Below are 27,529 nucleotides of genomic sequence, written 5' to 3' on the forward strand. Positions count from 1 at the left end.
CCTCCTCCCCATGTGATAGACCACATTTAATCAATGATAAAAAACAAATTTGACCTCCTTACTGCTTTGGACCATATTTCATTGAAAAATTATACTCTTTTTGATTATAGTTTATATTAACATGAATTATTCATTCATAATAAAAATGAAACCTAAATAATTCTACCATAAAATTTTTTCTATTGTGGATTCATAAATATTTTTCAAATGGCTTGGATGAATTTTGATTTTGTTAATATACAATACCAAATGAATTTTTAGCACACTTTGAAAATGTTTCTTAAAAAGCCGGCAGGTAGGGAGTTCCCTAGTGGCTTAGTGGTTAGGATTCAGCTCTCTGGCGTGGCCAGGGTTCAATCCCTGTTTGGGGAAATAAGATCCCACAAGCCGCAAGGTGCAGCCAAAAAAAAAAAAAAGCCAGCAAATAAAATCTGTATTTTATTTTATATTGAGTTAATAAATGGAATTTTTAAAAGATAGGAAATGGTATATTCATTTTGCTTACTTTGAGACTAATTAGAACTATTAAACTCAAGTACTTAGGAAATTTACTACTTTTGTACATTCACTTGTATATTTCAAACAGCTTTATAAAAGACAATGAGTATAGCAAATTAAATTCTAAATAAACGTTTACCAAATATGTATAACATTGAATTTCAGTTCTGATACAATTCCTAGTTTAAAATACAGATAAAATCATAATACAAAATAATGTACAAACTAATACAAAAATTGCCAAGCTGATTGCAGAAATTTTGGTACCCAGAGCAGGGACACTGTCTTCTGACAGAGGAATAAGCTTGGCTATTTGTGCAACATTAGAAACCTCTGAGGTGTTATTGGCTTCATTGATGACTTGGACTGCAATATAGGTTAACATTTTCTATTTTAAAAGGTTCTGACTTAAATTCAAAATTTTCTATTGAGCTGGCCTCCTTAGGTATTAGACTTGAAGTATTCACTAAAGCAGCATTGTCAAAATCTTCTCGGAGATCCAGGAAACTCTTACTTATTCTTATAATGTACCTATTGGCTGGAAAACAAACAGATATTTCATGTACGTTAGAATCACTAGGATGCCTTATTGCTACCACATTGCCTTGCATTTAGGGGCCTATCAGAAATGCACACTGGGTTTTTTGTCTGGTTATTCCATATTCTTTATTTTAAGAAAAAATATGGGAACAGTTTTTTATCTAGTTATCTAATCACAAAGAATTAATTCAAAATTGTATAGTACTAAAAATGGAATCTAGATTTCTTTTTAGAAATAGAAATATGAAGAACTGAGTCCACTTTTAATTTAGAACAAGGAACACAGTAATGTTTGAGTATAGTAAAGATACTCAGTACTCTATGCCTGTATTATTTCTCATTAAGCTGAGAGAGAGTAATGGGACGGATGAGGAAGAGAGCAGATAAGTAGAGTGGGAGCCAGGGATAAGGATAAAGAGCAAAGGGAGACAGAGAGGCTGGAATGTGTACCAAATAAACATGTTTAGGAGCTAGGCAGACTTTGATTAGCACCTTAGTTCTACTATTTTCTGGCTGTAACAAAGAAAAATTTATTTACCCCTTCTTACCTTTAGTTTTCTTATCTGTAAAATAGAGAATCGGTCATTCAGTTCATTCAACAAATATTTACGGAATGCTAGTGATGAGCATTATATGTGATAATGCATGAAAAGTATTTAGCACAATGGGAGTTAATAAATGTTTGAAATATTAGCTGTTTTTACTGTTACTTTATCAAGAAAGGAAAGAAAGATGCTGACAAATGTTTCATTTCAAAATGGTTTTAGAAATCTACAAGGGCCATCGATATAGAAATATATTCTCACATTATGAAATGCCATGAACAATAAAACATCAGATGTCTTTTTTGAAGTGAAGACTTTATTTTTTTCATGAAGTGTTGAAGATGTTTTAAGCATGTGGTGAATAACTTCAATTTAGTGTTTTTTTTTTTTTTAATTCAGGCCCTGTGCCTTAAAATTCTAGTCTTTCAATAAATAGGCCTTATTGATCTGATCTATTCCCCTACTCTTTACATCCTCTCTGCATTCCATTTACGTCGATCTATCTATCTATCCATCCATCACTTACTTTAATTCAAATATTTCATTGTGAAATTTTGCTTTCTTGACTTTGATCATATTATTTAGTTCCTTTTTTCCCTGTCATGACTCCCTGGAATGTGCCTCCCTCTCCCTATCTATGCAAATTGTACTCATTCTTGAAGGTCCAACAGGAGGTCCAGTTTCTTCATGAAGTCCTGGTCATGTATTTCATCCCCTTATGACTCTCTTCCATGAACTCTTATTGCATGGAAAGGAGTTTTCCAGTTTTATAGAGGTTCAGTTTATCTTTTCAATTTGAACATATTATTTTTGAGAGCAAAAGTATGTTTTTGTATGAACTAGAGTACTCTTTTTGTATGAACTAGAGTATCTGATACTGTGTTGGGCATGTATTTGACCTCCTTAATTACTTCTAGGCCCCAACAGACACATGAAAAGATGCTCAACATCACCAATCATCAGGGAAATGCAAATCAAAACTACCTTGTACCTGTCAGAATGTATTTTATCAAAAAGACAACAAATAACAAGTGTTGGTGAGAATGTGGAGAAAAGGGAATCCTCTTGCACTGTTGGTGGGAATGTTGGTTGGTGCAGCCACTATGGAAAATGGTATGGAGGTTACTAAAAGAATTAAAAATAGAACTACCATACAATCCAGCAATTCTACTTCTGGGTATTTTTCTGAAGAAAACAAAAACTCTAATTCAAAATGATATATGCACTTCTGTGTTCATTGAAGCATTATTTTCAATAGCCAAGATATGGAACAACCTAAGTGTCCATTGATAGATGAATGGTTAAAGAAGATGTGGTATATATACACAATGGAATATTACTCTGCCATAAAAAATAATGAAGTCTTGCCTTTTGTGACAACATGGATGGACCTAGAGGGTATTATGCTAAGTGAATTATGTCAGACAGAAAAGGACAAATACCACATGATTTCACTTATATGTGGAATCTAAAAAACAAACATAACAAAACAGAAATAGACTCATAGATATGGAGAACAAATAAGTATTTGCCAAAGGGGAGGGGAGTGGGGGGAATGAGTTAAATAGGTGAGGGAGATTAAGAGGTACAAACTTTAAAAAAATAGATTAGTCATGGGGATGAAATGTACAGCATGGGGAATATAGTCAGTAATACTATAGTAATTTAGTATGGTGACAGATGGTAACTAGACTTAAAGTGGTGATCATTTTGTATTGTATAGATATATCAAATCACTATGTTATGCACCTGGAACTAACATAGTGTTGTAGGTCAATTATACCTTAATAAAAATATTACTTGTTGAACAACAATAGAGATATTCACTTGATGCCCAAAATGACAAAATTAGAGGATCATAAAATATTAGAATTACATCTACTTGTTTTAGTAATTTTAGGTCATCTAGTCTGATTTGCATATTTGACAGGTATGGAAATTGGGTCCCAGAAAATTTAAGGTTTTTATTCAAAAATATATAGATATTTATTTTTTGAGATACTTCTACTACCTCCTTTTGCAATGCCTAAGGGTAAAATTTGATAGCAACTACAGTATCTTCCTATTTGTCACAAGGAAAGAGGACGATCGGATCCCACCTATTTGAGGCATTTGAGGTTAAACACAGTGAAGTTTTTTTTGTTTTTTTTTTTCTCTCCCAATGTACGTATGAAATACTTTCTTCCTTCTTTTAGTTCCTATAATCAGCATAAGGGACATTTATTATGAAGCCAATCATGAACTGAAGGCTTGGTCTTAACTGAATTCAATTCAGAATTAAACATTTGGTCAGATAATTTCATTTATGGCTTTTTCAGTGGAAGTTTCTTTTTAATTTCACCGTATTTTTAAGGGTCATAATGTATTTCAGAGCTGTCATGATAAGAATCTCAATATTGAAGTACAAAGAGCACTTCATGGGTATTTTATGTTTCCTTTGGCTTTAGAATGATTTTTTTTCGTTGTGTAATAATGATAAAAAGAAATATAGCTACATGGGAAATGAAAGATTAAAAGCATCATTTCTTTTCAGAGCATATAGTAAGGGGTTTATTATAACCCAGGAGAAATAGCATTGAAAGTGGCTTTTCAGCACTGACAACCTCTGAGATATGTGTCTATTGATATGCATATTGCTTTCATTTTACCACCTTAAAGGGAAAATAGCAAGATTGGCTTTACCCCATAAGAATCTACTAGTTTAGGGCATCCCTGGTGGTACAGTAGTTAAGAATCCACCTGCCAATGCAGGGGACATGGGTTCAAGCCCGGGTCCAGGAAAATCCCACATGCCATGGAGCAACTAAGCCTGTGAACCACAACTACTAAGCCTGCTCTCTAGAGCCCCGAGCCACAACTACTGAACCCACGTGCTGCAACAACTGAAGCCCGCGTGCCTAGAGCCTGTGCTCCACAACAAGAGAAGCCACTGCAATGAGAAGCCCGCTCACCACAATGACGAGTAGCCCCCACTCGCCGCAACTAGAGAAACTCGCATGCAGCAACGAAGACCCAATGTAGCCAAAAATGAATTTTAAAAAAAAACCAAAAGAATCTACTAGTCTAGCACAATACTGGAATATGGTACGCATTCAATAAATACTAATTTAATTTAGTTAAATTTAAAGCAAAGCTGAAAGTGATTTAAGCTTACTGGAATGATGGCAATTTATTCTAAGGAACTTGGAATGAATGAGATATTTTGGCCTTGAACTCTAATTCAAACTCCACAGCCAAATCTCTGCATGAGATCCTCTCTCTCTCTGGGAAATCTTCATTTAACTTGGCTAACTTCTCTCATTCTTCAAGCCTTAGGTCAGGGATAGTCTTCCCTGAAAAGCCTTTTAAGATATACCTTGTGATCTTAACCCTCAAGCAGAAGTGGCCATCCAATGGCATATCTCATCATATTCTGTAAAATTATCTGTTTATTTGCAGGAAGTATCTTCTGCACTCAACTAACTGTTGAGGGTAAGCATTGTTTCTTAAGAACCTAATAGCCTTAGAGGAAAACATAGGAAGAACACTCTTTGACATAAATCACAGCAAGATCTTTTTTGATCCACGTCCTAGAGTAATGGAAATAAAAACAAAAAGAAACAAATGGGACCTAATGAAACTTAAAAGCTTTTGCAAAGCAAACTACAATCAAGACGAAAAGACAGGCCTCAGAATAGGAGAAAATATTTGCAAACGAATCCACGGACAAAGGATTAATCTCCAAAATATATAAACAGCTCATGCAGCTCAATATTAAAAAAACAAACAACCCAATCCAAAAATGGGCAGAAGACCTAAATAGACATTTCTCCAAAGAAGACATACAGATGGCCAACAAGCACATGAAAAGCTGCTCAACATCACTAATTATTAGAGAAATGCAAATCAAAACTACAATGAGGTATCACCTCACACCAGTTAGAATGGGCATCATCAGAAAATCTACAAACAACAAATGCTGGAGAGGGTGTGGAGAAAAGGGAACCCTCCCCTCTTGCACTGTTGGTGGGAATGTAAATTGATACAGCCACTGTGGAGCACAGTATGGAGGTTCCTTAAAAATAGAATTACCATATGACCCAGCAATCTCACTACTGGGCGTAAACCCAGAGAAAACTATAATTCAAAAAGACACATGCATCCCAATGTTCATTGCAGCACTATTTACAATAGCCTGGTCATGGAAGCAACCTAAATGCCCATCGACAGACGAATGGATAAAGAGGATGTGGTACATATATACAATGGAATGTTATTCAGCCATAAAAGGGAACACAATTGGGTCATTTGTAGAGATGTGGATGGATCTAGAGACTGTCATACAGAGTGAAGTAAGTCAGAAAGAGAAAAACAAATATCGTATATTAACGCATATATGTGGAATCTAGAAAAATGGTACAGATGAACCAGTTTGCAGGGCAGAAATACAGACACAGATGTAGAGCACAAACGTATGGACACCAAGGGGGGAAAGCAGCGGGGTGGTGGTGGTGGTGGTGTGATGAATTGGGTGATTGGGATTGACATGTATACCCTGATGTGTATAAAACTGATGACTAATAAGAGCCTGCTATATATAAAAAAAAGATTTGTGCACTCAACTAAGTGCAAGTTATATAATTTTTAAAAATTTTAAATTTAATTTTATTTATTTTTTATACAAAACTTTTTATATTTATTTTCACTTTGGATGATCTGTCCATTGGTGTAAGTGAGGTGTTAAAGTCCCCCACTATTTTTGTGTTACTGTCGATTTTCTCTTTTAGACCTGTTAGCAGTTGCCTTATGTATTGAGGTGCTTCTATGTTGGGTGCATATATATTTATAATTGTTATATCTTCTTCTTGTATTGATACCTTGATCTTATGTAGTGTCCTTCCTTGTCTCTTGTAACATTCTTTATCTTAAAGTCTATTTTATCTGATGTGAGTATTGCTAGTCCAGCTTTCTTTTGATTTCCCTTACATGGAATATCTTTTTGCATCCCCTCACTTTCAGTCTGTATGTGTCCCTAGGTCTAAAGTGGGGTCTCTTGTAGACAGCATATATATGGGTCTTGTTTTTGTATCCATTCGGCAAGCCTGTGTCCTTTGAGTGGAGCATTTAATCCATTCACGTTTAAGGTAATTATCGATATGTATGTTCCTATTACCATTTTCTTTATTGTTTTGGGTTTGTTTTTGTAGGTCCTTTTCTTCTCTTGTGTTTCCCACGTAGAGAAGTTCCTTTTGCATTTGTTCTAGAGCTGGTTTGGTGGTGCTGAATTCTCTTAGCTTTTGCTTGTTTGTAAAGCTTTTTATTTCTCCATCGAATCTGAATGAGATCCTTGCCGGGTAGAGTAGTCTTGGTTGTAGGTTTTTCCCTTTCATCACTTTAAGTATATCATGCCACTCCCTTCTGGATTGTAGAGTTTCTGCTGAGAAATCAGCTATTGACCTTATGGGAGTTCCCTTGTATGTTATTTGTCATTTTTCCCTTGCTGCTTTCAATAACTTTTCTTTGTCTTTAAGTTTTGCCAATTTGAGTACTATGTGTCTCAGTGTGTTTCTCCTTGGGTTTATCCTGCCTGGGACTCTCTGCGCTTCCTGGACTTGGGTGGCTATTTCGTTTCCCATGTTAGGGAAGTTTTCGACTATAATCTCTTCAAATATTTTCCGGGTCCTTTCTCTGTCTCTTCTCCTTCTGGGACCCCTATAATGCGAATGTTGTTGCGTTTCATATTGTCCTAGAGGTCTCTTAGGCTGTCTTCATTTCTTTTCATTCGTTTTTCTTTATTGTGTTCCACAGCAGTGAATTCCACCATTCTGTCTTCCAGGTCACTTATCTGTTCTTCTGCCTCAGTTATTCTGCTATTGGTTCTTTCTAGTGTAGTTTTCATTTCAGTTATTGTGTTGTTCATCTCTGTTTGTTTGTTTAATTCTTCTAGGTCTTTGTTAAACATTTCTTGCATCTTCTCGATCTTTGCCTCCATTCTTTTCCGAGGTCCTGGATCATCTTCACTATCATTATTCTGAATTCTTTTTCTGGAAGGTTGCCTATGTCCTCTTCATTTGGTTATTTTTCTGGGGTTTTATTTTGTTCCTTCATCTGGTACATAGCCCTCTGCCTTTTCATCTTGTCTGACTTTCTATGAATGTGGTTTTTGTTCCACAGGTGGCAGTATTGTGGTTTTTCTTGCTTCTGCTGTTTTCCCTCTGAGTGCACAAATCTTAAAAAAAAAAAAAAAAAAAAAAAAGAACCTAATAGTATTTGAAAATTCAACAAAAGGTCAATCAATGAATGAAATTGTGCAAGTACAGAAATACTTAGAAAAAGTTTTCCCTGTTAGGGAGAAAGGGATGCAACAGAAAGCTCTTAGGTCAGTCTTCTCCAAGTAATTTCTAAGATGGTTCATACTGTGAGAGGCAGTTTGGCACAACAGAATCTGACGAGAGTGAGTTAGACTTATAATTTATTTAATGTGAAGTACTTTGGTCCAGTTCATTATTTCTTGCAGCTTAAGTTTTCACATATGAAAATAGGTGGCCCATAGTAGACAATCTACACATATTATATATAAATAAGACATTAGAAAATTTTTAGCAAATGAAAACCAGTGGGATTTCTTTTAGTATATGATATTTTTAAATGTAATATGAAACTTACTGTTTCCTTTATCTAGGACATTGCTAGGGGCTGTCCATGAAAGTTGAATATGATCTTCTTTAAACTTAGCCTCAAGGTCTGTAATTTTAGCGGGTGGGAACATGTGAGGGTGATTACCAGGAGGAGGAGCTCCTGATACAGTAAACGACACTCTAGAGGTTAGTCTGTTAAAGTCCATTTCAGCTTTTGCCACGTCACCTTTGACTCCAGGTCTGGGCCAGTTCCGTATAATTTTACCTACCAAAACAGCAATTTTGTAACTTTTCATATTGTGATACCTATTCTTTATTTCATAATCTCATTTGCAGCTGTAGAGGGTTAATATTGATTGATAGCAGCCATTGAAAAAGTAACAGCTTTTTAGTGAAAAAAAAGCTTGTTTTATTGGTGTCATTTAAAGATTGATGAGGAGGGACTTCCCTGGTGGTCCAGTGGGTAAGAATCCGCCTCCAAAGTAGGGGACATGGGTGCGATACCTGGTTTGGGAACTAATATTCCACATGCTGTGGGGCGACTAAGTCTACGCACTCAAGAGCCCGTGTGCCACAACTAGAGAGCCCGCTCACTGCTGCTACTGAGCCCACAGGGTCTAACTAGAGAGGGGCTCGTGCCCCAAAACGAAGAGCCTGCGCCGCAACGAAGAGCCCACGTGCCACAACAAAAGATCCCACATGCTGCAAATGAAGATCCTGCAACTACAACCCAATGCAGCCAAATAAATATTTTTAAAAAATAAATAAAATTGATGAGGAGACGTGCAATGTTAGTACTATCTTTTAACCTATCCATCTTTACTTCTTGACTGTAAATTCTTCAAGGACAAGGATGGCAACTTATTTATCTCTGTAGTTCCAGCATCTAGCAAAATGCTTGCCCCCTAGGACGTGCTGAGTAATTTTTTTTTTCAATGTAAATGAACCGAAGGATATGTAAACAAAACATATTGGAAGCATAGTCCTATGCTAGGTCTGTTAACATAAATATGGTTTTGAAATATAAAGGTGATTATATAACTAGGTTTTCCATAGTACATTATAATTTAAATGCTTGCCACATATAATTTACCTAAATAAATGACACATTTCTATTTTAATGCCACTTACCATTTTCAACATAGCCTGGTATGTACAGAGCTTTGTTCTGTTGTTGTCTTAAACTTAGCCTAGCCATGTTGTTTCTTTCCTGGGCATGTCCTTTTAAACTGTATCTACCGCTTCCATGATAATCTGTAAAATATCTTGAGTAGATGCCATCATTCTTGACAGTATCAGTACCTTGATATTGAAATGTAATATTAGACATAACAACAAAGTAAAAATGACAATATCAACTTCATGAGCACTAGTGATGGAAGCTATTTTGGGCAATAGTATAGCACAATTTTTTAAGCACATGAGCCCTAGAATCAAACTACTTGGGTTCAAAGCCTGGCTTGGCCACTTGCCAAACTTTGACTTTGGAAAAGTCTAATTCATGGTAAGCATTCAATTAATATTAGCTATTATTATTTCATAAGAGACTCCTAACAAAATAAGGAAAATATAACTAAACCACAGAAAGCATATGCAAAACACTGACACTAATGAAAATAGAGAAAAACTGTACTCTTGTTACATGGGAAAGGCAAAATTGTTCATAAAATTTAAAGAAGATAAATGTGCTCATGTTTATGCCTAGACAAGATAACTAATTGAAAAGTTAAAAAGTTTTAAAAACATTAAAATTGAATTCACTTAAAATATGTTTCATTAGCATATATAGGAAATATTGACTTCTAAGTCATGTGATTATAGTAGGATTTTAAGTTCAGTGGAAGTTGACGCAGATTCTTATTACCTGCACCGTTGTCCCATAGCTCTAATGTTACTTGATGTCCATCTTCAGTTTCTATAATGGCTGTTACATTGATTCCCAGTACAGGCAAAAACCCTTGACTGACTTGTGCATAAACAATCAGTGGGTTAGGGTAATGGGCTGTAGTTTGACTTGTGACCTGTTTCAATTACTGGGAGTGTAGTAGGACTTCTTGCTCGAGTAGTCACTGTCACTGTTTGCATTTGAGGGCTGGCATGATTATTTAGAAGGCTGTAAGTCCAAGTACCTGTCTGAAAATTTTAAAAATACCTATTTGAGAGCTTTTGTAATATCTTCCTACTCCTGTATATGATGTTATCTTCATTTTTTCCTCAAAATTGGTTGATAAAGCATGGAGAAAATTTAAAAAATATTCTTACTTCTGCAATACCTGGTATTCAAAGACAAGCAGATCAAATATTTAGCTTATCTTCTTTGAAATCTGAGGTTTTATATTTCTTTCCTTGTGGACCTTGGAGAAGAATTTCTGGCTTTTGTATTGTCCATGTGACAACAAAGAAGGTGGCATTTCCAATTGTACTGTCCATAGGCACTGTACCATTTATCCATTTCCTTCCTGTAATTGTCAAGGCTTTGCTTTCCAACTGTTACATAAATAAAAACAACAAACATGTGAAACTGATTTGTTATTACAGTTAGTAACATTTCAAAGTTTAGTCAGTTCAGAGTAATTCTAAATATACTTTTAAGATTTCAATTAAAATAACTAAGAATTATTTTGAAGAATTTTGCAAAAAAAAAGCATTTATACTGATAAAAAATAGAAAAATCAAAAGAAAAAGTGACTATAAGTATCACAAAAAGCAAATTCAATAAGGATGTTACACCTGAAATGTTTTCAGGCAGAATAGTTATTTATTAGAGAAAGAAGTTACTATTTAGGATAACAAAAAGTTATTACAAGTGTAAAAAGGCAAAGAATTTTTTTAAAGATACTGACCTGAATAGCCTGCTGAGTGATGCTGCCACTTCTAGATGAAATTCTACTGAAAGCATTAGTAAGGCCATTTATGTCTTTATTGGCATAAAAATGATGTCCTCCTAAAATGGAATTTTATTTACCTTTATAATACTAATTTTATTTTTTAAATTTTTATTGGAGTATAGTTGATTCACAATGTTGTGTTAGTTTCAGGTATACAGCAAAGTGAATCAGTTATACATATACATATATCCAATCTTTTTTAGATTCTCTTCCCTGTTGAGTAGAGTCCCCTGTGCTATACAGTAGGTCCTTATTAGTTATCTATTTTATATATAGTAGTGTGTATATGTGAATCCCAGTCTCCCAATTTATCCCTCCCACTGCTTTTGCCCCTGGTAACCATAAGTTTGTTTTCTACATCTGTGACTTTTTCTGTTTTGTAAATAAGTTTATTTGTACCATTTTTTTAGATTCCACTTATAAGCAATATCATATGATATTTGTCTTTCTGTGTCTGACTTGCTTCACTCAGTATGACAACCTCTAGGTCCATCCTTGTTGCTGCAAATGGCATTATTTTGTTCTTTTTTATGGCTGAGTAATATTCCATATAATACTAATTTTTAAATGGGAAAATCATGTTTGCTATTATACTCATCAATATACTATAAAATACATTAAAATTTTTCTTTTTTAAACTTACAGAAGATGAATTTCCCAGACCTTAGGAACTTTTAATATATCAGTATCCTAGATGTAATCCTACAATAACTAAACCTTGCTCAAAATATGTTAGAACAAAGAAAAAAACTAGCCAAATATTATTTTTATATCAATCATTAGATTTAAGTGCTTTCCACATTAGTAAAGCTGATCTAATCACCAAATAACATTATGAAAATTAAAGACAATTTTTAAACTAGCTGCTTATTTTCTAATTTTATCTAAGATATACCAAAACAATTAGAGAGTGACAGTTTAGAATAAAGTAAAAATTGATTAAGTGCAGAAAATAAGTGATACAGGAGTTAATGAAGAGGGAGATAACTTAGGTGTCAGGAGCTGGAAAAGAATGGATTTCAGAGAGCAAGACTCAGTAATCAGGTCTCTAACTCTAGCCTTGGGCAAATCATTTCTATTCTCTAGGTTTACATTTCTTCCTCAGTGAAATCGGGCTATCTGAATCTCTACTTTAAGATTGAGCAGGACAGATGCTGAGCCAGAATTTTGGAACTGCAGTTGAATGTCATTAGTAACCATGGAGAAAGAAGTTTCATTTTGGTGGTATTGGTAGAAAGTGGTGAGAAATGAATGAAGACAGAAAATGTTGACTAATATTAGAAAAAGTTAATATAGGTAGAAATGGAGAGAAGTGGGGGTGGGGAGAGGAAATATATTAATTTGAAGGACAAGGACAAGGAAAGGACAAAGATTAATTTTTTAGAATAGGAAAATTTTGAGCAGTTTGTAGTTTAAGGGGAAAGAGCCCCTGGAATGAGAGAAACTGAAAAAGTGTTTTCTATTCAAACTCTATTCCAAAGGTTTACCTGTCATATCTGACAGTGTCTCCAGTTCTTTGGCAGCAGAAGGTCCCAGAGCAATGGTGTGGATGATCGCAACACTTTGTTTTACCTCCTCAGAGCATAAGTTTATTTCATTATCTTCCCTATCAGTTAGTAATATGATTTCAGAACCAGAAGTGCTTTGGTTACTGTGGATAACTGCCTGATAGTAAAAAACCAGATTATTAATTATAGAATATAATATCTAAATAAATTAAACTAAGAATAAATCTGTTCTTTAGTCTTGGAGAAGTTTTTAGGCCTATGCATCAGAATAGGCAAAAGGAAACTTTGTATTGTCATTCCAGGTTTTGTTGGTTTGGAAATGAGTGTAATGTAGAATGGTCTTGTAGGTTTCCAAAGGCAGAATGTTAATAGTGCTTTCACATATACTTAAGCTACCCAAGAGAGAAAGAATAAAACACTGAGAACAATGTCTAACCCATAGTAAGTACTCAATGAATGTTAGCTATTTTTATTATCCCAGGAGATACTTGGGGTAGAGGCAAATGACCCAGGCAGTTTGGAAGTTTGCACACTAGACAACATTTGTAAAGCCGTGACTGAAGGCAGGTGTTCAAAGTTAAATGATGTGACGTGCCTTTTAACGCATTTTAGTTGCTAATTGAAGAATCTCAGGATTTCCTGGAAAAAACATTGACCTGTCATGAAGAAAGAAGTTCCTGAATTTATCAAGTATTATAATTTGGGGGGTATTTTCCTGATTTTTACCAAAAGTAGTGGCTAAGACAATTTACTCAAACAAATTGAGAGTAAATTCTAGCTCCGCCATTTGCTAAATAGAATAGCTAGTGTTTAGTTTCTCTATCATTCATATATATGAATATATATTTATAATAGAGTTTATAAATAGCTCACTGTAATGATTACCTTTTTGAACTTTGGAGTAAGAAAGAACAGATTTACCAATTACTGACTCTATGATCTTGAGAAAGATATTTAATTACTCTGAACCTCAGTTTCTTTATGTGCAAAATGGGCATAAAAATAGTGCCTGACTGGGCTTCCCTGGTGGCACAGTGGTTGGGAGTCCGCCTGCCGATGCAGGGGACGCGGGTTCGTGCCCCGGTCCGGGAAGATCCCACATGCCGCGGAGCGGCTGGGCCCGTGAGCTATGGTCGCTGAGCCTACGCGTCTGGATGACTGTGCTCTGCAACTGGAGAGGCCACAACGCGTCTGGATGACTGTGCTCTGCAACTGGAGAGGCCACAACAGTGAAAGGCCCAGCATACCGCAAAAAAAAAAAAAAAAAAAAAAAAAAAAAAAAAAAATAGTGCCTGACTAAAACATTAATGGTAATGATAAAGTAAGATCATGAATGTAAAGCATTTAACGTAGGCACTGATGCAGTATATGCTCAATAAATTTCAGATATTATTATGATTCTGTAAGTAAAAGCTTATATGTTGATATGGTTTCTTTACATGAGTAACAGAGGTTTTTTTATATGTCTGAATGTAATTTGATATAATCTCTTCAGTAATAGACTCTGTGGTCAAAATGTCATAGATATATATCAAAACATATTAAGAAAAACATGTATGAACCAACATGCGCAAACATTATAACATATTCCCAAGATATAGTACTGTCATATTTTAGAAGTGAATAGACATATATGAGAATTATGATTTTTATAATAGCAATCCTTTCTTGAGCACTTGTTTATCTTTTTTATTGAATTATAGTTGATTTACAATGTTAAAAGTTTACAAAGTTTCAGGTGTACAACATAGTAATTTACTCTTTTTATGAATTTACAAAGTTTACAAGGTTTCAGGTGTACAACATAGTAATTCACTCTTTTTATGAATTATACTCTATTTAAAGTTATTACAAAATAATGGCTATATTTCCCAGTGCTATACAATATATCCTTGTTGCTTACTTATTTTATATGTAGTAGTTTTATCTCTTAATACCATACCCTAATCTTGCACCTTTCCCTTTCCTCTCCCCACTGGTAACCACTAGATTGTTCTCTATATCTGTGAGTCTGTTTCTGTTTTGTTCTATACATCCGTTTGTGTTATTTTCTAGATTCTACATATAATTGATAACAGAGTTTTTGTCTTTCTCTGTCTGACTTATTTTCCTAAGCATCATACCCTCTACGTCCATCCACATTGTTGCAAATGGAAGAATTCCATTCTTTCTTATGGCTGAGTAATATTGCATTGTATATATGTATTATATATATATATATACATACACCCTACATCTTCTTTATTCATTCATCTCTTGATGAACACTTGGATTGCTTCCATATCATGGCTATTGTAAATGATGCTGCTATGAACATTAGGGGAGCCCTTATTTATCTGACGTAGTTCCTATCAAATGAGATAGGTTCTGTTATTTTCCACATTTCATTAATTGAGGAAACTGAGACTTTCTTAGTTGAGTAACTCACCCACAGTCATTTAGCTAGGGCATAATAGAACCAGAATTCCAGGTTTGTCTGAATCTAGAACTTGTGTGTTTTCTTAAAGCAATATGATTTACAGGAAACAGATATCATGAGGAAAGCTAAGAGACGATATTAACTAGTCGCCAAAATAAGAGTAACAGTCTCCACTTTGTAGCTGAGGCAATGAGAGGGTCAGTGAAAGGAAACGGTTTTCCTTTCACTGAAAAAGAATATAAATAGGCTTAAATAGAGGCTGTCTTAGGTTGGAAGAAATTCAGGTGAATACTGAAGGTGTTTTAATATAGTTCACAATTTTTATTTCATTAAACTTCTATGCATCTGTCTTGAGTTTGGTACTATACTTGAGGAACTACCTCTATCTTTGTGATTTTTAAATGTCAGTTTAACTTGATGAACTGGGGTTTTCTTTATCCATAATATAAAAATATTAGTAATCTCCCTCTTCCACAGTCCCCTTAACAGCATTATTTTCTCCTCATAGAAATTCAGACTATGGGAGTGATAAAGAAATGAGGAGCTCCTAACTAAGTAATGATGATTATGTGCACACAGGATTTTTCTTCCCTTTAACCACTCCTCAGCGCAACTCAGTTCCTCAGGAGCATGTGGGTGAAATAACCACACTCAGAGAGGATCCAGCTATGAACAATAGACAACAGAAGGTCTTTAAAAATTATTTAAGTGAGGGACCTCTAAGCTCATGACCCTTGTTCCAAGAGAGCTGGACAAAATTAAAAGCAATGATAAATGGCAAGTGATATTTAGAAAAGCATTCTTATCTTACCTGGAATCCTGCTTTGAGTCCCCTGCAAACTGAAGTTCCACCATCGGCTTGAGGCAGATTTCGGTAAACATCATCATCAGTTTTTTTGTTTTTTTTTTGTTTTTGTTTTTGTTTTGGTATGCGGGCCTCTCACTGTTGTGGCCTCTCCCATTGCGGAGCACAGGCTCCGGACGCACAGGCTCAGCGGCCATGGCTCACGGGCCCAGCTGCTCCGCGGCATGTGGGATCTTCCCACACCGGGACACGAACCCGTGTCGCCTGCATCGGCAGGCGGACTCTCAACCACTGCGCCACCAGGGAAGCCCATCATCAGTTATTTTTGTTAGATGATTTCGGATTTCAGCAACACTGTCAAATGTAACCATCCCAACCAAGGATCCCTTTTTGATAATTTGAATCAAGTGTAGTTCTGCTGCTTGATCCATTGTAAAGAGACAGTCTTCCTGTAAGAAAAAGATGTCTGAACAATTCCTGAGTTTCCTCCAATCTTGACAGATTGGTGAAAGACAAAGTTCATGGGCCAGAGATCATAATAATAATTGATTACTGTATTTTAGAGTTTAACTTCTTCATTATATTAAAAAGAAATAATATTAAAGAAAAACTTTAAAAATCAGTCATATTATACTTGGAAAAGCCTTAAAATTTTATACCTTCTTCTTTAACAGTAAGGAAATAATTTTAAAATGCACACAAAAATGTTTGTTGCAACATAATTTTTGATAACAAGTTGAAAGTCACCAAAATGTCCAATAATGGGGTTTATTTGACTAAATTATAATATGTGCATACCATATGACCATTAAAACTTGTGTCATGGAATCGTTTTTTTTCCTTGGGGAGTGTTTAAGGTATAGTAAGTAAAAAAAATCATATTATAAAACATTATATAAGATATAATCACATTTCTGAGGAGGAAAAACAAAATACATGAACAGAAAAAAGATAGGAATGACATATGCTCCGTAGAATTATGGATGATTTTCGTCTTTTCTTTTTGTTCAGTTATGTTATTTCTAGTTTGTTAGAACTAAAAGTTAAAGAATAAACATTATCCGTAATCCAATAACCTTAATATAATAATTATTTTTATTTTAGTATATTATCTTCTAGTGCTTGTCCATGTAAAATCACTGTACTAAAATTTATTAGAATAATAAAAATATTTTTTAGTTAGCTTAGTAGAACTAAACCTAAGATTAAATTATATTTCTATTAGCTTAAATACCTAATTTAGGAGAGCTAACAAATAAACGTCTTACTGAATTCATGCTTCCAGATTTATCAAGTAACGAACAGACTACCCGCTGTTTGGACTTGAGTAACGAAAATGTAGGATGAGTCGGTGGATTCATTTCTCTCATGGGAGATATATTCTGAAAGTCATCAGAGTCCATGATTACATCCCACGTGGTTCTAACATTGCACATTTTGTTTTGTAGGTTTGGAGCTTCTGTACCGTGTGTTTTTTTCTGTACAAAATTCAGTCACCTGGGAAAAATCAGTTGAAAGACAGTAGTACGGTAACTGATGAGGCATTACCTTCCTTTCCAAATATACAGTTGGCTGCCTTGTACATCCTCCACAGATTTTATCTCCTGACAATTAAAAATTATTTCATAATCTAGCATTCTCACATCCATTTTGCATACTTGAATGGAGAAAAAGCAAATTAAAACCATCAATATGCACTGGAAATTTATTTGGTAATTCTTTTAGGTATAGGTAGATCATAGCACTGGGGGATAATGGCGGCTGACGCAACTGCTTAAGCTAACTTCTTACTTTCCCTTCTAGACTCTTGGGGGACTCAAGCCTTGAAATAAGTTTAATGGAAAAAGGGACAGGATTTGCAGTAATTTCTAGCTTCCCCCTAAAAGTGGAGTAAAGAAAATGGCCTTCTTTAATTGCCTAAGTATTTTCTATCTCTTTATAGTTTATTGAAAAACTTGAGAACAGATATTCTAACAATCTCAAATGTAATTGTCTCTGGTGAACTTAGACATAAATAAAATAATACTCCCGAAAAAGTAATGAAAATGTGGGAAGAAAATGAGGAAATGTGATTGCTTCTCTTTGAGTTGCAAATGGTGAGTTGTATCCAGTAATTCTGCCAAATGATATTTCATTACTATAGAATCTATGAAAATCCTCCAAGTTTTGAAACCTAGTAACTTGGAAAAACACTAGCATAAACTAGTAGCATTCAGGAAAGAATTCGTCTTGCAGTAAAGCCTCAGCTTTATAAATACCATTTTGTTTTTTTAAATGCCCTCCTCATATAAATCTCCTGCTGTAAGCTCAGATTTAGAACTAAATTATTAAACCTGAACACCTTTTATTCAAGTTTTAAGAGTTTATTTTCCTTCTGTTAAGTTTCTGATCTACATTTTTCAGAAGGGGTTATATTGGATGGGAGAAAAATATAGTTTTCAGTCAAAGCAGTGATTTATAATCAACTTGATGATATGAAATGCCTACCAAATGTGGCTCCTCTTGCTACTGTCACTGCCTTTATTCAGGGCCTTCAGGTCTCTTATCTGCCTATTGCCATGGCCCTCCAACTGGTCTCCCTGCCTCCACTATCTCACTTCCTTTTGTTTTTCACAGTCAGTAGAATTATCATCCTGAAAGGATAAGCTGGTTACATCACTAGACTGAAGTTGATAAAATAAAATCCAAACACCTTAGTTTTGTAGGTTCCAATTTTGTGTTTCAATTTCATTTCTTGCTTCTTCCTCACCATGTATGCTTTGCTTATAGAACATTGAACTTTCTCCTGTCCTTAGAGTATGCCAGAAACTTTCACAAGGCTCTCGCTAATACAAATGGAAAAGGAAATTTGTGCAAATTAGAAAAAGGTGCCCTTTTCTCAAGTTCTTTTATTCTGTCTACCTGAAAAGTGTTCTAATAAATATGAAGATCTTTAGTGACCATGATGCAAGTAATTTGGGCAGTGCTCAACTTGTACAGTCAGGTGTGGCATCCTGTATTTTTCTTATTTTTTAAAATCTTTTTTCTTTCTTTCTTTCTTTTTACATCTTTAGTGGAGTATAATTGCTTTACAATGTTGTGTTAGTTTCTGCTGTATAACAAAGTGAATCAGCTATATGTATACATATTATCCCATTATCCCTTCCCTCTCATCCCTGTATTTTTCCATCTTTGTTTCTGTAAACCTGTTTCTTTGCCTAGAATACCCTTCCCCTTCCTGCTTTAGCAAGTTCATACTAATTTTATTTCCAAATTCCAGCTCAAAACTCATCTCATTAGACACAATTTTCTGACTTTCAATTGGAGACATTTGCTGTACTCTCATGGCACTTAGTTTCTACTTCTTCCTACTTTGTATTCATATTTATTTTTCTTTTATCTCTACTTCTCTCACTAAATTGAGTTCTTCAAGAACAGTTATTTTTAATTATTTCGATATTTTTTCAGTTCCTAACATGGACATGAAGTGGGAATAATGAATTTTAAAGAAAGAAAATCATGGACTTGAATATTCATTATTTCAGATCATATTTCTCTTGAGTCTGAGCTTATGCCCTGGGTACAGATGCTATGCAATATATTTAGTCTATGTTACAATAATTAGAAGGTTGTGTGATTATGCACAAGTTATATGGTTAAAGTACAGTATTTATCTCTGAGCCATATCTTATATAATTAGTTGCCCTCCATATTTCAATTACATGATTTTCTTTCATTTTTATTTATTTTTCAGGTAGGCAACATGAGCTATCTCCTCATAGTCAAATGCTTTTGGAATTTATAGTTTGGTACAGACAGTATATATTCCAATTATCCTCTTGCGTCACATGATCTGATATCTATTTGGATGCTGAACTTTGGCTGCCTTTGTGGATCCAGATTCAGCAGGTTATAGTGAAACTTCTAGATTCATGTTTCAGATATTCCCAGGAGGGAGTTTTATTAGGCTGGAAAACAATTTCTACTTAAATATCTCACTGGATTCATTTAGGAGTTTTAGAAAAAAATATCGAGTCTATATTTTTACTCAGGTCCTTCATCATTAATGCCCTAGACTCCAAAACAATTTTAAATCCTATTGGAAATAATAGGCCTTTCCAAACCTCTACCCATAGAAGTCTATGTTGCTAGTAATTTGGTATATGAAAATTTGCTTCTTTCAAATGTTAGTTTACTATCTAGAGATAGTATACTTTATTTTGATTTGTTGTTTTTGATAACTTTCATATGTTTCATATTTTAAAGTCTTTTTTACATGTTTCGAAACTTTCATTAGGTAGCTATAATATGTTTGCAGTAATTAAGGCTGGATTTATCCAGGGAAAGAGACAATTCCCTATTATCCAAATATTTTATAAATTAAAAAAATTTTAAGTTTATGTTATACTTACCTGCACTGTAAATGTACTTTATTTATATTAGCTCTTATAAAACTAACAGCAATAACACTGTAAAGTGAGTTTTATAATTCCTGTTTAAAAGACTAGAGAATTAAATCTCAGATTTAGCAGTTTGCTCAGAGTGACACAGCTCGAAAATTACAGACTGGGTTTTGACATCAGATCTGTCTGACTCCAAGTCACCTGTTCTTATCTACTGAGGTTTACACATTCAACCAAATACTTCAGGTCAAACATTAGCTTTGGAACTTGAATTATTGTGTTGTTATTTTTTAATTGGTCAGATTGGTGATTGTGAACCTCTCCTCTTTTGTTGTTCTGTAGAGACAGAGCCGTTTATGTTTTCACAATATCACTTTGCAAAACTTAGTGTGCTTTAGTGTGAAGATAATGGAAAGTAGAGACTGTCAGTACTTTCCCAAGCTGAATTTCCCAAATTCATTTTCCCAGAATGAATTACTTTGGAATAGTAATATGAATAACACTTAGAAGAAAGAATTAAAAGTAAGGTTGTAGTTCTAGACACAAGTCTACAGAAGTCAAATGAGGGAAGGGATGTAATAAGAAATTCTGTGATGCCAATGAGAAGGGTACAGATCTACCTCTGAAGAAAAAAGAAAGCAGGCTAGTAAGAAAGGGTGGAATAATTTCCAGATACACCCTGACAAGACTGGACACACAGGACTGGATAAAATGGCTATTAATTAACTGTCTTAGTAATTTCCCTTATTTCTATTGGTATATATAATTTCATAGTAGAAAATCCAGCTTCCCTAATTAATTTTTCCTAAAGGGTTCCTTTGTGAGACTAGGAAAAGAAGGTACTTACAGAATGGAGACTTTGCATAAACATAATGGACTCCCTTGCAGTCTGGGATTTTTCTGGGATGAATATACATTTTGCTTCATACAGCCTTGTCTATGAGTCACGTCTGCATGGCCTTGTTATGCAGCTGCCTCCCTGGCATTTCTTGAAAACCACGTTTATACCAGTAATATGAATTGAACATCTGTGATGAAAGAATTAGATTATATTTGTACATGAAGGCCAGAGAAATTATGAATAAAGACTAACATCCTAAAATCATTCCCTCAGTGATAATTGCTCTAGACCATGTACCAACATTCCATTTTGACAAAAGTAGGCAGTGTCTTCCCCCTATTTACCATGATTTCAACAAGAACAATGATGTTAATTCATATTTCTTAATGTTTACTGCTCATTAATATGATTAATATATCTATTATCCTTGTGACCTTGAGTTTAAGATGATAATTCCTAATTCACAAGGATGTTGTGAAAATTGAGTTAAGAGATACAGAGGAGTTGCTTCCCAGCAGGGAGGGGAGAGTCAACATTATGCTTAAAACCCTCTTAAATTTCTTATGTATGGTACACATATACATATATATATACACACGTATACATATTGCTATATAGATGTATACATATATGCATGTATACCATACATACAAAACCATGTGTGGTTTTTGTGTTTACAGCATTTTACAATTTACATTTTGAAAATCACTGAGCTAGACTGAAAGAAGAAATGAAAATAAACCCTGCATGGAAATGCTTGTGCATTCAAACCTTTTGGTCTTTATAATTGTCAAGGCCCTGGCAAAGAATGAGGTGGGGTGGGGTATGGGTAAAAGATAAAAAGAGTTCTTGTTTATCTGCAGGATTTACTCCCATTCTGTGTTAATATTAAACTTCAAAACATTAATCTATTTAAATAAATTTATTTGTATTGCAAGGATTAAAGGAGATGGTTAGTCATGTTTTCCAAGAGGGTTAGCTCTAGAGTAAAAGCCTGAAAACAACTTACACTGCCTCCAACAAAGTGCCTGGCACACAGTAGGAGCTCAATAAATGTTATTTTAGATACTTGTTTTTACTAATATATCTCTTTTTATGACTGATAAGGAAACTCATTTATTTTTCATTAATTTATTAAAATTGGTTGTTTGATACATTCTTTGTTTAGCTTTTACTTTGTACCATGTCCAAGGCTAAGGGATTAAAAAAAAAAAAAATCAGCCCTCAAGGATCTTAAAACACAGACAATTACTGCCCAGTGTGAGAGAAGCCCACGCACATTGCTTTGGGAACAGTGTCAAGGATGTCTAACCCCAAATGGAGGGAGAGGAAAGACACTTAGGGAAGAAGCATTTAAACTGAGTCTTGAAGGATGAACAAGCATTGTTTGAATAAGGGAGTCGGTGCTGGGAGGAGTTGCGTGGGAGGAGGTGACAGTAATGAGTGTCCTGGGTTGAAAGCCTCCTCTGTGGGAAAGATTCTAGGCAGCTTAAGAGAGATAAAGCAAACAACACAAAGGCATTTTTGTACCACACTATGTTTTTTATCCTAAAGACTTATTTTCTATTACACTGATTTCTGTTGTTCTTTAATACTCATTAACTACTCCACCTGCTTGACATTTTTAATTTAAATATCTCATCTATTCATAAATAGGACCTGTCTAAATCTACCCAGAATTATACTTCTTAAAAAATCAATTTTCTCACTTATCCTTATGAAAAGTACTTCTTAAGCTCAAGATTAAATGAAAAATAAATATATTTAATATGAGGCTCTAACAGTTTAATTGATTTCAATGAAACAGATTCACCTTAAAAGGTTATGAATCAAACGGAATAAAAGATTGGGTAGGAACTTGAACTCTAACTCTCAGATATCTTAAGTTTTAGGGTACAACGTTTTTCTTTCTCTTTCCTCTGACAATAACATATTTTTAGTACAACTCCCATGAATACTGAAAATTTTCCCAAATTTTGATTGATCTTGATTCCAAGGTGTAATACCAGAAATTGTTGGACAGATATATAGTGGGGCAGGTTGGATATTGCAGTTAACTCTGAGCATTCAACCACTGAGGTAGCCTTTGTTTGCCTAGTACAGAAAATTAAAAAGTCATAAGTGAAAGATTTTGAAAACAGATTTGTTCAATAGAATGATACCTTGTTGCTTCAATAGTGTTTCTTCTGGAAATATAGAATGTCTGGTCCACATTATACTCATCAAATATTCCCCATCGGAGATGGGCCCACTCATGGACAAATACTCTGCATATGAGAGAATATTGCCACTTATAAATTTATGTTTACAATACATGTATCCCGGCTTTTTGAAAGTTCACGTTACACCACTTCACTTTTACGAAAGACCTTAGTACCTGTTTTTGCTAACAGAAAGAAGTTCGAAGAGGACTTTTGCTTTTATAAAAAAAAAGCGAAAAGTAAAAATAGCAATCAGCATTTGTTTCGCAGCCAGCTGTTTTACAAACAGCACACACCCAGAGCAGGAAAAATGGCACCACCAAGCTCCTTCCCTGGGAATCGCACTCAGCATCTCACCCTCAAACCCCATAGATTTGAACTGTGTCTGTGAGCATCTGTGCTTTATCTCGACATATTTTGTTCATCTGTTAACAAGATGTGTCCTAAGGTAATTGCTTCTTTGCTGTATACAATCTTGACTTATGAAAGGTTTCATAGAAATGCTTCTTTTGGATAGAAATGCTTCTTTTGGATGCTATTCTTTGGATAGCTTCTTTTGGAAATGCTTCTTTTGGGGGAAACCTGTATTTAACTATTTTCCTTATATTTTAAGTCTCCCTTCCCCATATCCTCAACCTAACTGAGTCAAGGAAATCTAGAAATTGACAACTTTCATAAGGCCAAAGAAGTTAAAATGGGTTAGTATCAATAAATGGTTAATTTTATTATTAAACACACACAAAAAGAAATATAATTAGGTTGAACATAACTAGTAAATTTCCAAAGGTATTAACAACTATTTTTTCCTTTAAAAATTTTTTTAAAATACCATTAATCACAATGTTATATTTGTTTCCAGTGGAAATAAAAATAGAAGTATAAAATAGATATCCCTATCTCAGGACCCATAGATAGGCAAATTATTAGTCAACAAGAAGTTTGGAGTAAAATGTATATATTGTCCTTTTTCTCCACATTTTCCATGTTGAAGTGTATGGGGATCATCTCCATATTTTAGGTAAGAATTAGCAACTATGACACCTGCCTAAAAAGCAGAACAGACAAGCCAAAACAGATCCCAAGAGCAATAGAAACAAGGAATTTTTCATCTAAATTAAGACCCATAATATTACTAATTTAAATACTAAAGTAGTCATCAGTAATTACTAAAAAAAATTGAGTATTAATTTTTTTAAATCACAGGGAGAAAGAAACAGTTTAGGAGCTAGATAAAATACCCTACCTGGTCATGTGCTTCTTGTTTTGGCATTAAGTACTCAGATTTTGACTTCCAGGTCATTGGAATTAAAATGCTTACATTCCTGAAATAAACTCTTCGTTTGGTGGCGTGAAACAGGTAAGTAGAAGCTTCAGTTACCATTTCCTGAAAAAATTAAAAATACCTTGTAGTAACAATTTCACAATGAAATGAAAATGTACAAACAAGAAGAAGCTAGGGGCTTCCCTGGTGGTGCAGTGGCTGAGAATCTGCCTGCTAATGCAGGGGCCACGGGTTCGAGCCCTGGTCTGGGAGGATCCCACATGCCACGGAGCAACTAGGCCCGTGAACCACAACTACTGAGCCTGCGCGTCTGGAGCCTGTGCTCCGCAACAAGAGAGGCCGTGACAGTGAGAGGCCCGTACACTGCGATGAAGAGTGGCCCCTGCTTGCCACAACTAGAGAAAGCCCTCGCACAGAAATGAAGATGCAACATGCAAAAATAAATAAATAAATAAATAAATAAACTCCTACCCCCAACATCATCTTTAAAAAAAAAAAAGTTAATTTAAGCCCCTCTCCCCAAATATTTTGGCAAAGACTAACTGAAAAATAGGTTACATTTTACTATATTTTTCTAGTCTGGTAAATCAAATTTACCACTGAGCTTTTCATTCAAGGCAAGAGATGCCTGTAAACTCTCATTTTTATATACTTAGAAATCAATTCGTTATTTTTCACTTATCCAGACCTGCATTCAGCATTATGGGTTGGAGCAGGGAGTGAGGGTGCTAGGTGAGATATAAAGGTGATTAAGACTGGCAGTCTGTTGGCAAGTTGCTTATTGAATTGAACAGAGGTGCTTAAAATGGGGTTGGGAGTTTAAAGTTTGGTAGATTTTATACTGTTGTTAATTGAAAAAAACATTTTGCTAGATTTATTTTGAGTTATCTTCTCATAAAGAATGTGTTCATAAAAGGCAAAGTTTTACCAAGCAGTGATTTTCTAAAAATATGTAGGTCATTGGCTTCAAATTCCAGTTTTGCTACTTATCGTATGACTGTACAAATCACTTCTCTCAATTTATACAACAAGGGTAATTAATAATCTCTATTCTTGACCACCTCATAGGGATATTGAGAGGATCAAAGAAAACAGTATATATTAGAGTGCTATATATAGAATATTTTATTATAATGACTAACCCAGATAAAATTAGGAAGTAAGTCAACTTCAAAAATAAGTAATATTTTCTTTAAGATCAGATACCTAAGAATTTCAAAATTTTTAGAGTTGAACAATATGAACAACTGAAAAAAATGTATGATAATGAACCTCTAGGGCTTAAAAGGAGGTTAGTTATTGAAACATTATAAAAGTAACTTCATAAAGATAAAATTTGAAAATAATTCTCCAGTAGCTCGAAGGTCTTTCTTTTAGCTTAATGAGTTGAACAAATATTAGTAGTTCGGCCTTTTAATAATTCATTTGGAGAATGACTAATGCTATTAATATATACTATATAATATTTAAACTAAGCAGGTATTAATCTTGACAGTTTAGATACATGTTATGTAAATGACGAATACTGTCTAAGCAATTTTGGAAAGTTATAACTGTGTGAATGTGTGTATGTGCCTAGGTAACATGAGTTGAAAATACTCAATGAAATAAATATAAATGGATAATCAATTTTTCACTTACCTTTATGTTTTGAATGAGTTTTTCATCTTCTGGCACACTGGGGTTAATTGCAATGACAGTGCCATCATATCCATTGTTAATCAAATTTACCATTGAGCTTTTCATTCCAGGCAAGAGATGCAAAGTTAGGAACAGAATAACATTCAGAGTGAGCACCATTTTTTCGCATGTTACAATAAACCTATTGGAAATGTAAGGAGAGTATTTATTTATCTGCTTAACTCAGAAATTTGACTCTAGACCCAAATATTTGCAAAAATATATTACTAATATATATATATATATTATTACTAAAATATTTTGATGAACTTCTTTATCTTATTCTAAAGAGTTCTTTAATTGTTAAGTAGCAATGGGGATTATGCTGAACATTTATCATACTTTCTAAGACAGCTAAGGTTAAATACTCATTGAATTGAGCAATTCTTTTAGATTGTTTGTGTAGTAATCATCCTCATCATGGTGATCATTCTTTGTCTTCATTGTCATCATGATCAAATAGTATTAGATATTTTCCAGTTCTGGGATCTATTTACAGAAAAGCGCTCTGTGGAAGGATGAGGAACTGAAATGAAAAGCACCAGGAAATAAAAAGGCTTGTTTAAAAAACAAAACAAACCAAAAATGAATAAAGAAACTAGAGTGGGAGGGGCAGTGAATTAGGATTTCTATTCTTTAGATGAGAGTCATATTATAAGCACAGTGGTTGGGAACAGCTATGGGTCAAGGGGGAAATGTTTTTTTTTTTGTTACTTTTTCTGATGACTTCTTGGATATTTCAGTTTTCAAATAGCACTGAATGATTTAAGTCCTTGTATAACTTGAAAACTTAAGATGCTTCAATTAGATTTCTTTTTTGGATTGAACACAAATCTGCCAATATTCCTTAGCTTGAAATAGTTGTACACATAGCATTGTAAGCTGGCTTTAGAGTCAGATGAATCTAAACCTGACCCTTGCCTTTGTCGTTTAACAGTCATGTGATTCTTTTTAAAAATTGAGGTATAGTTGTACAATATTATGTTTCAGGTGTACAACATAGTGATTCACAATTTTTAAAGATTATATTACATTTACATTTATAAAATATTGGCTGTATTCCCTGTGTTGTACAGTATATCCTTGTAGCTTATTTTATGCATAGTAGTTTGTAACTCTTAGTCCCCTACCCCTATCTTGCCCGACCCTTCTTCCCTCTTCCCACTGGTAATCACTTGTTCTCTATATCTGTGAGTCTGTTTCCTTTTTGTTATGTTCACTGGTTTGTTGTATTCTTTATATTTCGCATATAAATGAAATCATACAGTATTTGTCTTTCTCTGTCTGACTTATTTCACCTAGCATAATACCCTCTACATCCAA

At 34.3% G+C, this 27,529-nt stretch overlaps 1 protein-coding gene across 1 annotated transcript; it reads right to left on the reverse strand.

The window, feature by feature from the left end:
- Positions 1–682: 682 nt before the first annotated feature.
- Positions 683–26,444, reverse strand: LOC101287510 (calcium-activated chloride channel regulator 1-like). Its single transcript, XM_033437054.2, is given in 18 exon segments — positions 683–875; positions 877–1,036; positions 8,229–8,465; positions 9,332–9,502; positions 10,065–10,216; positions 10,218–10,333; positions 10,463–10,687; positions 11,044–11,144; positions 12,576–12,753; positions 15,827–15,903; positions 16,125–16,269; positions 17,089–17,295; positions 17,297–17,317; positions 21,050–21,230; positions 23,206–23,314; positions 24,142–24,289; positions 24,488–24,628; positions 26,168–26,444. Coding segments are annotated over 18 exon segments (2,721 nt in total). The 5' UTR covers positions 26,327–26,444.
- Positions 26,445–27,529: the final 1,085 nt, after the last annotated feature.

Source organism: Orcinus orca, chromosome 1 (assembly GCF_937001465.1).
Source record: "Orcinus orca chromosome 1, mOrcOrc1.1, whole genome shotgun sequence".
Lineage (NCBI taxonomy): Eukaryota > Metazoa > Chordata > Mammalia > Artiodactyla > Delphinidae > Orcinus > Orcinus orca.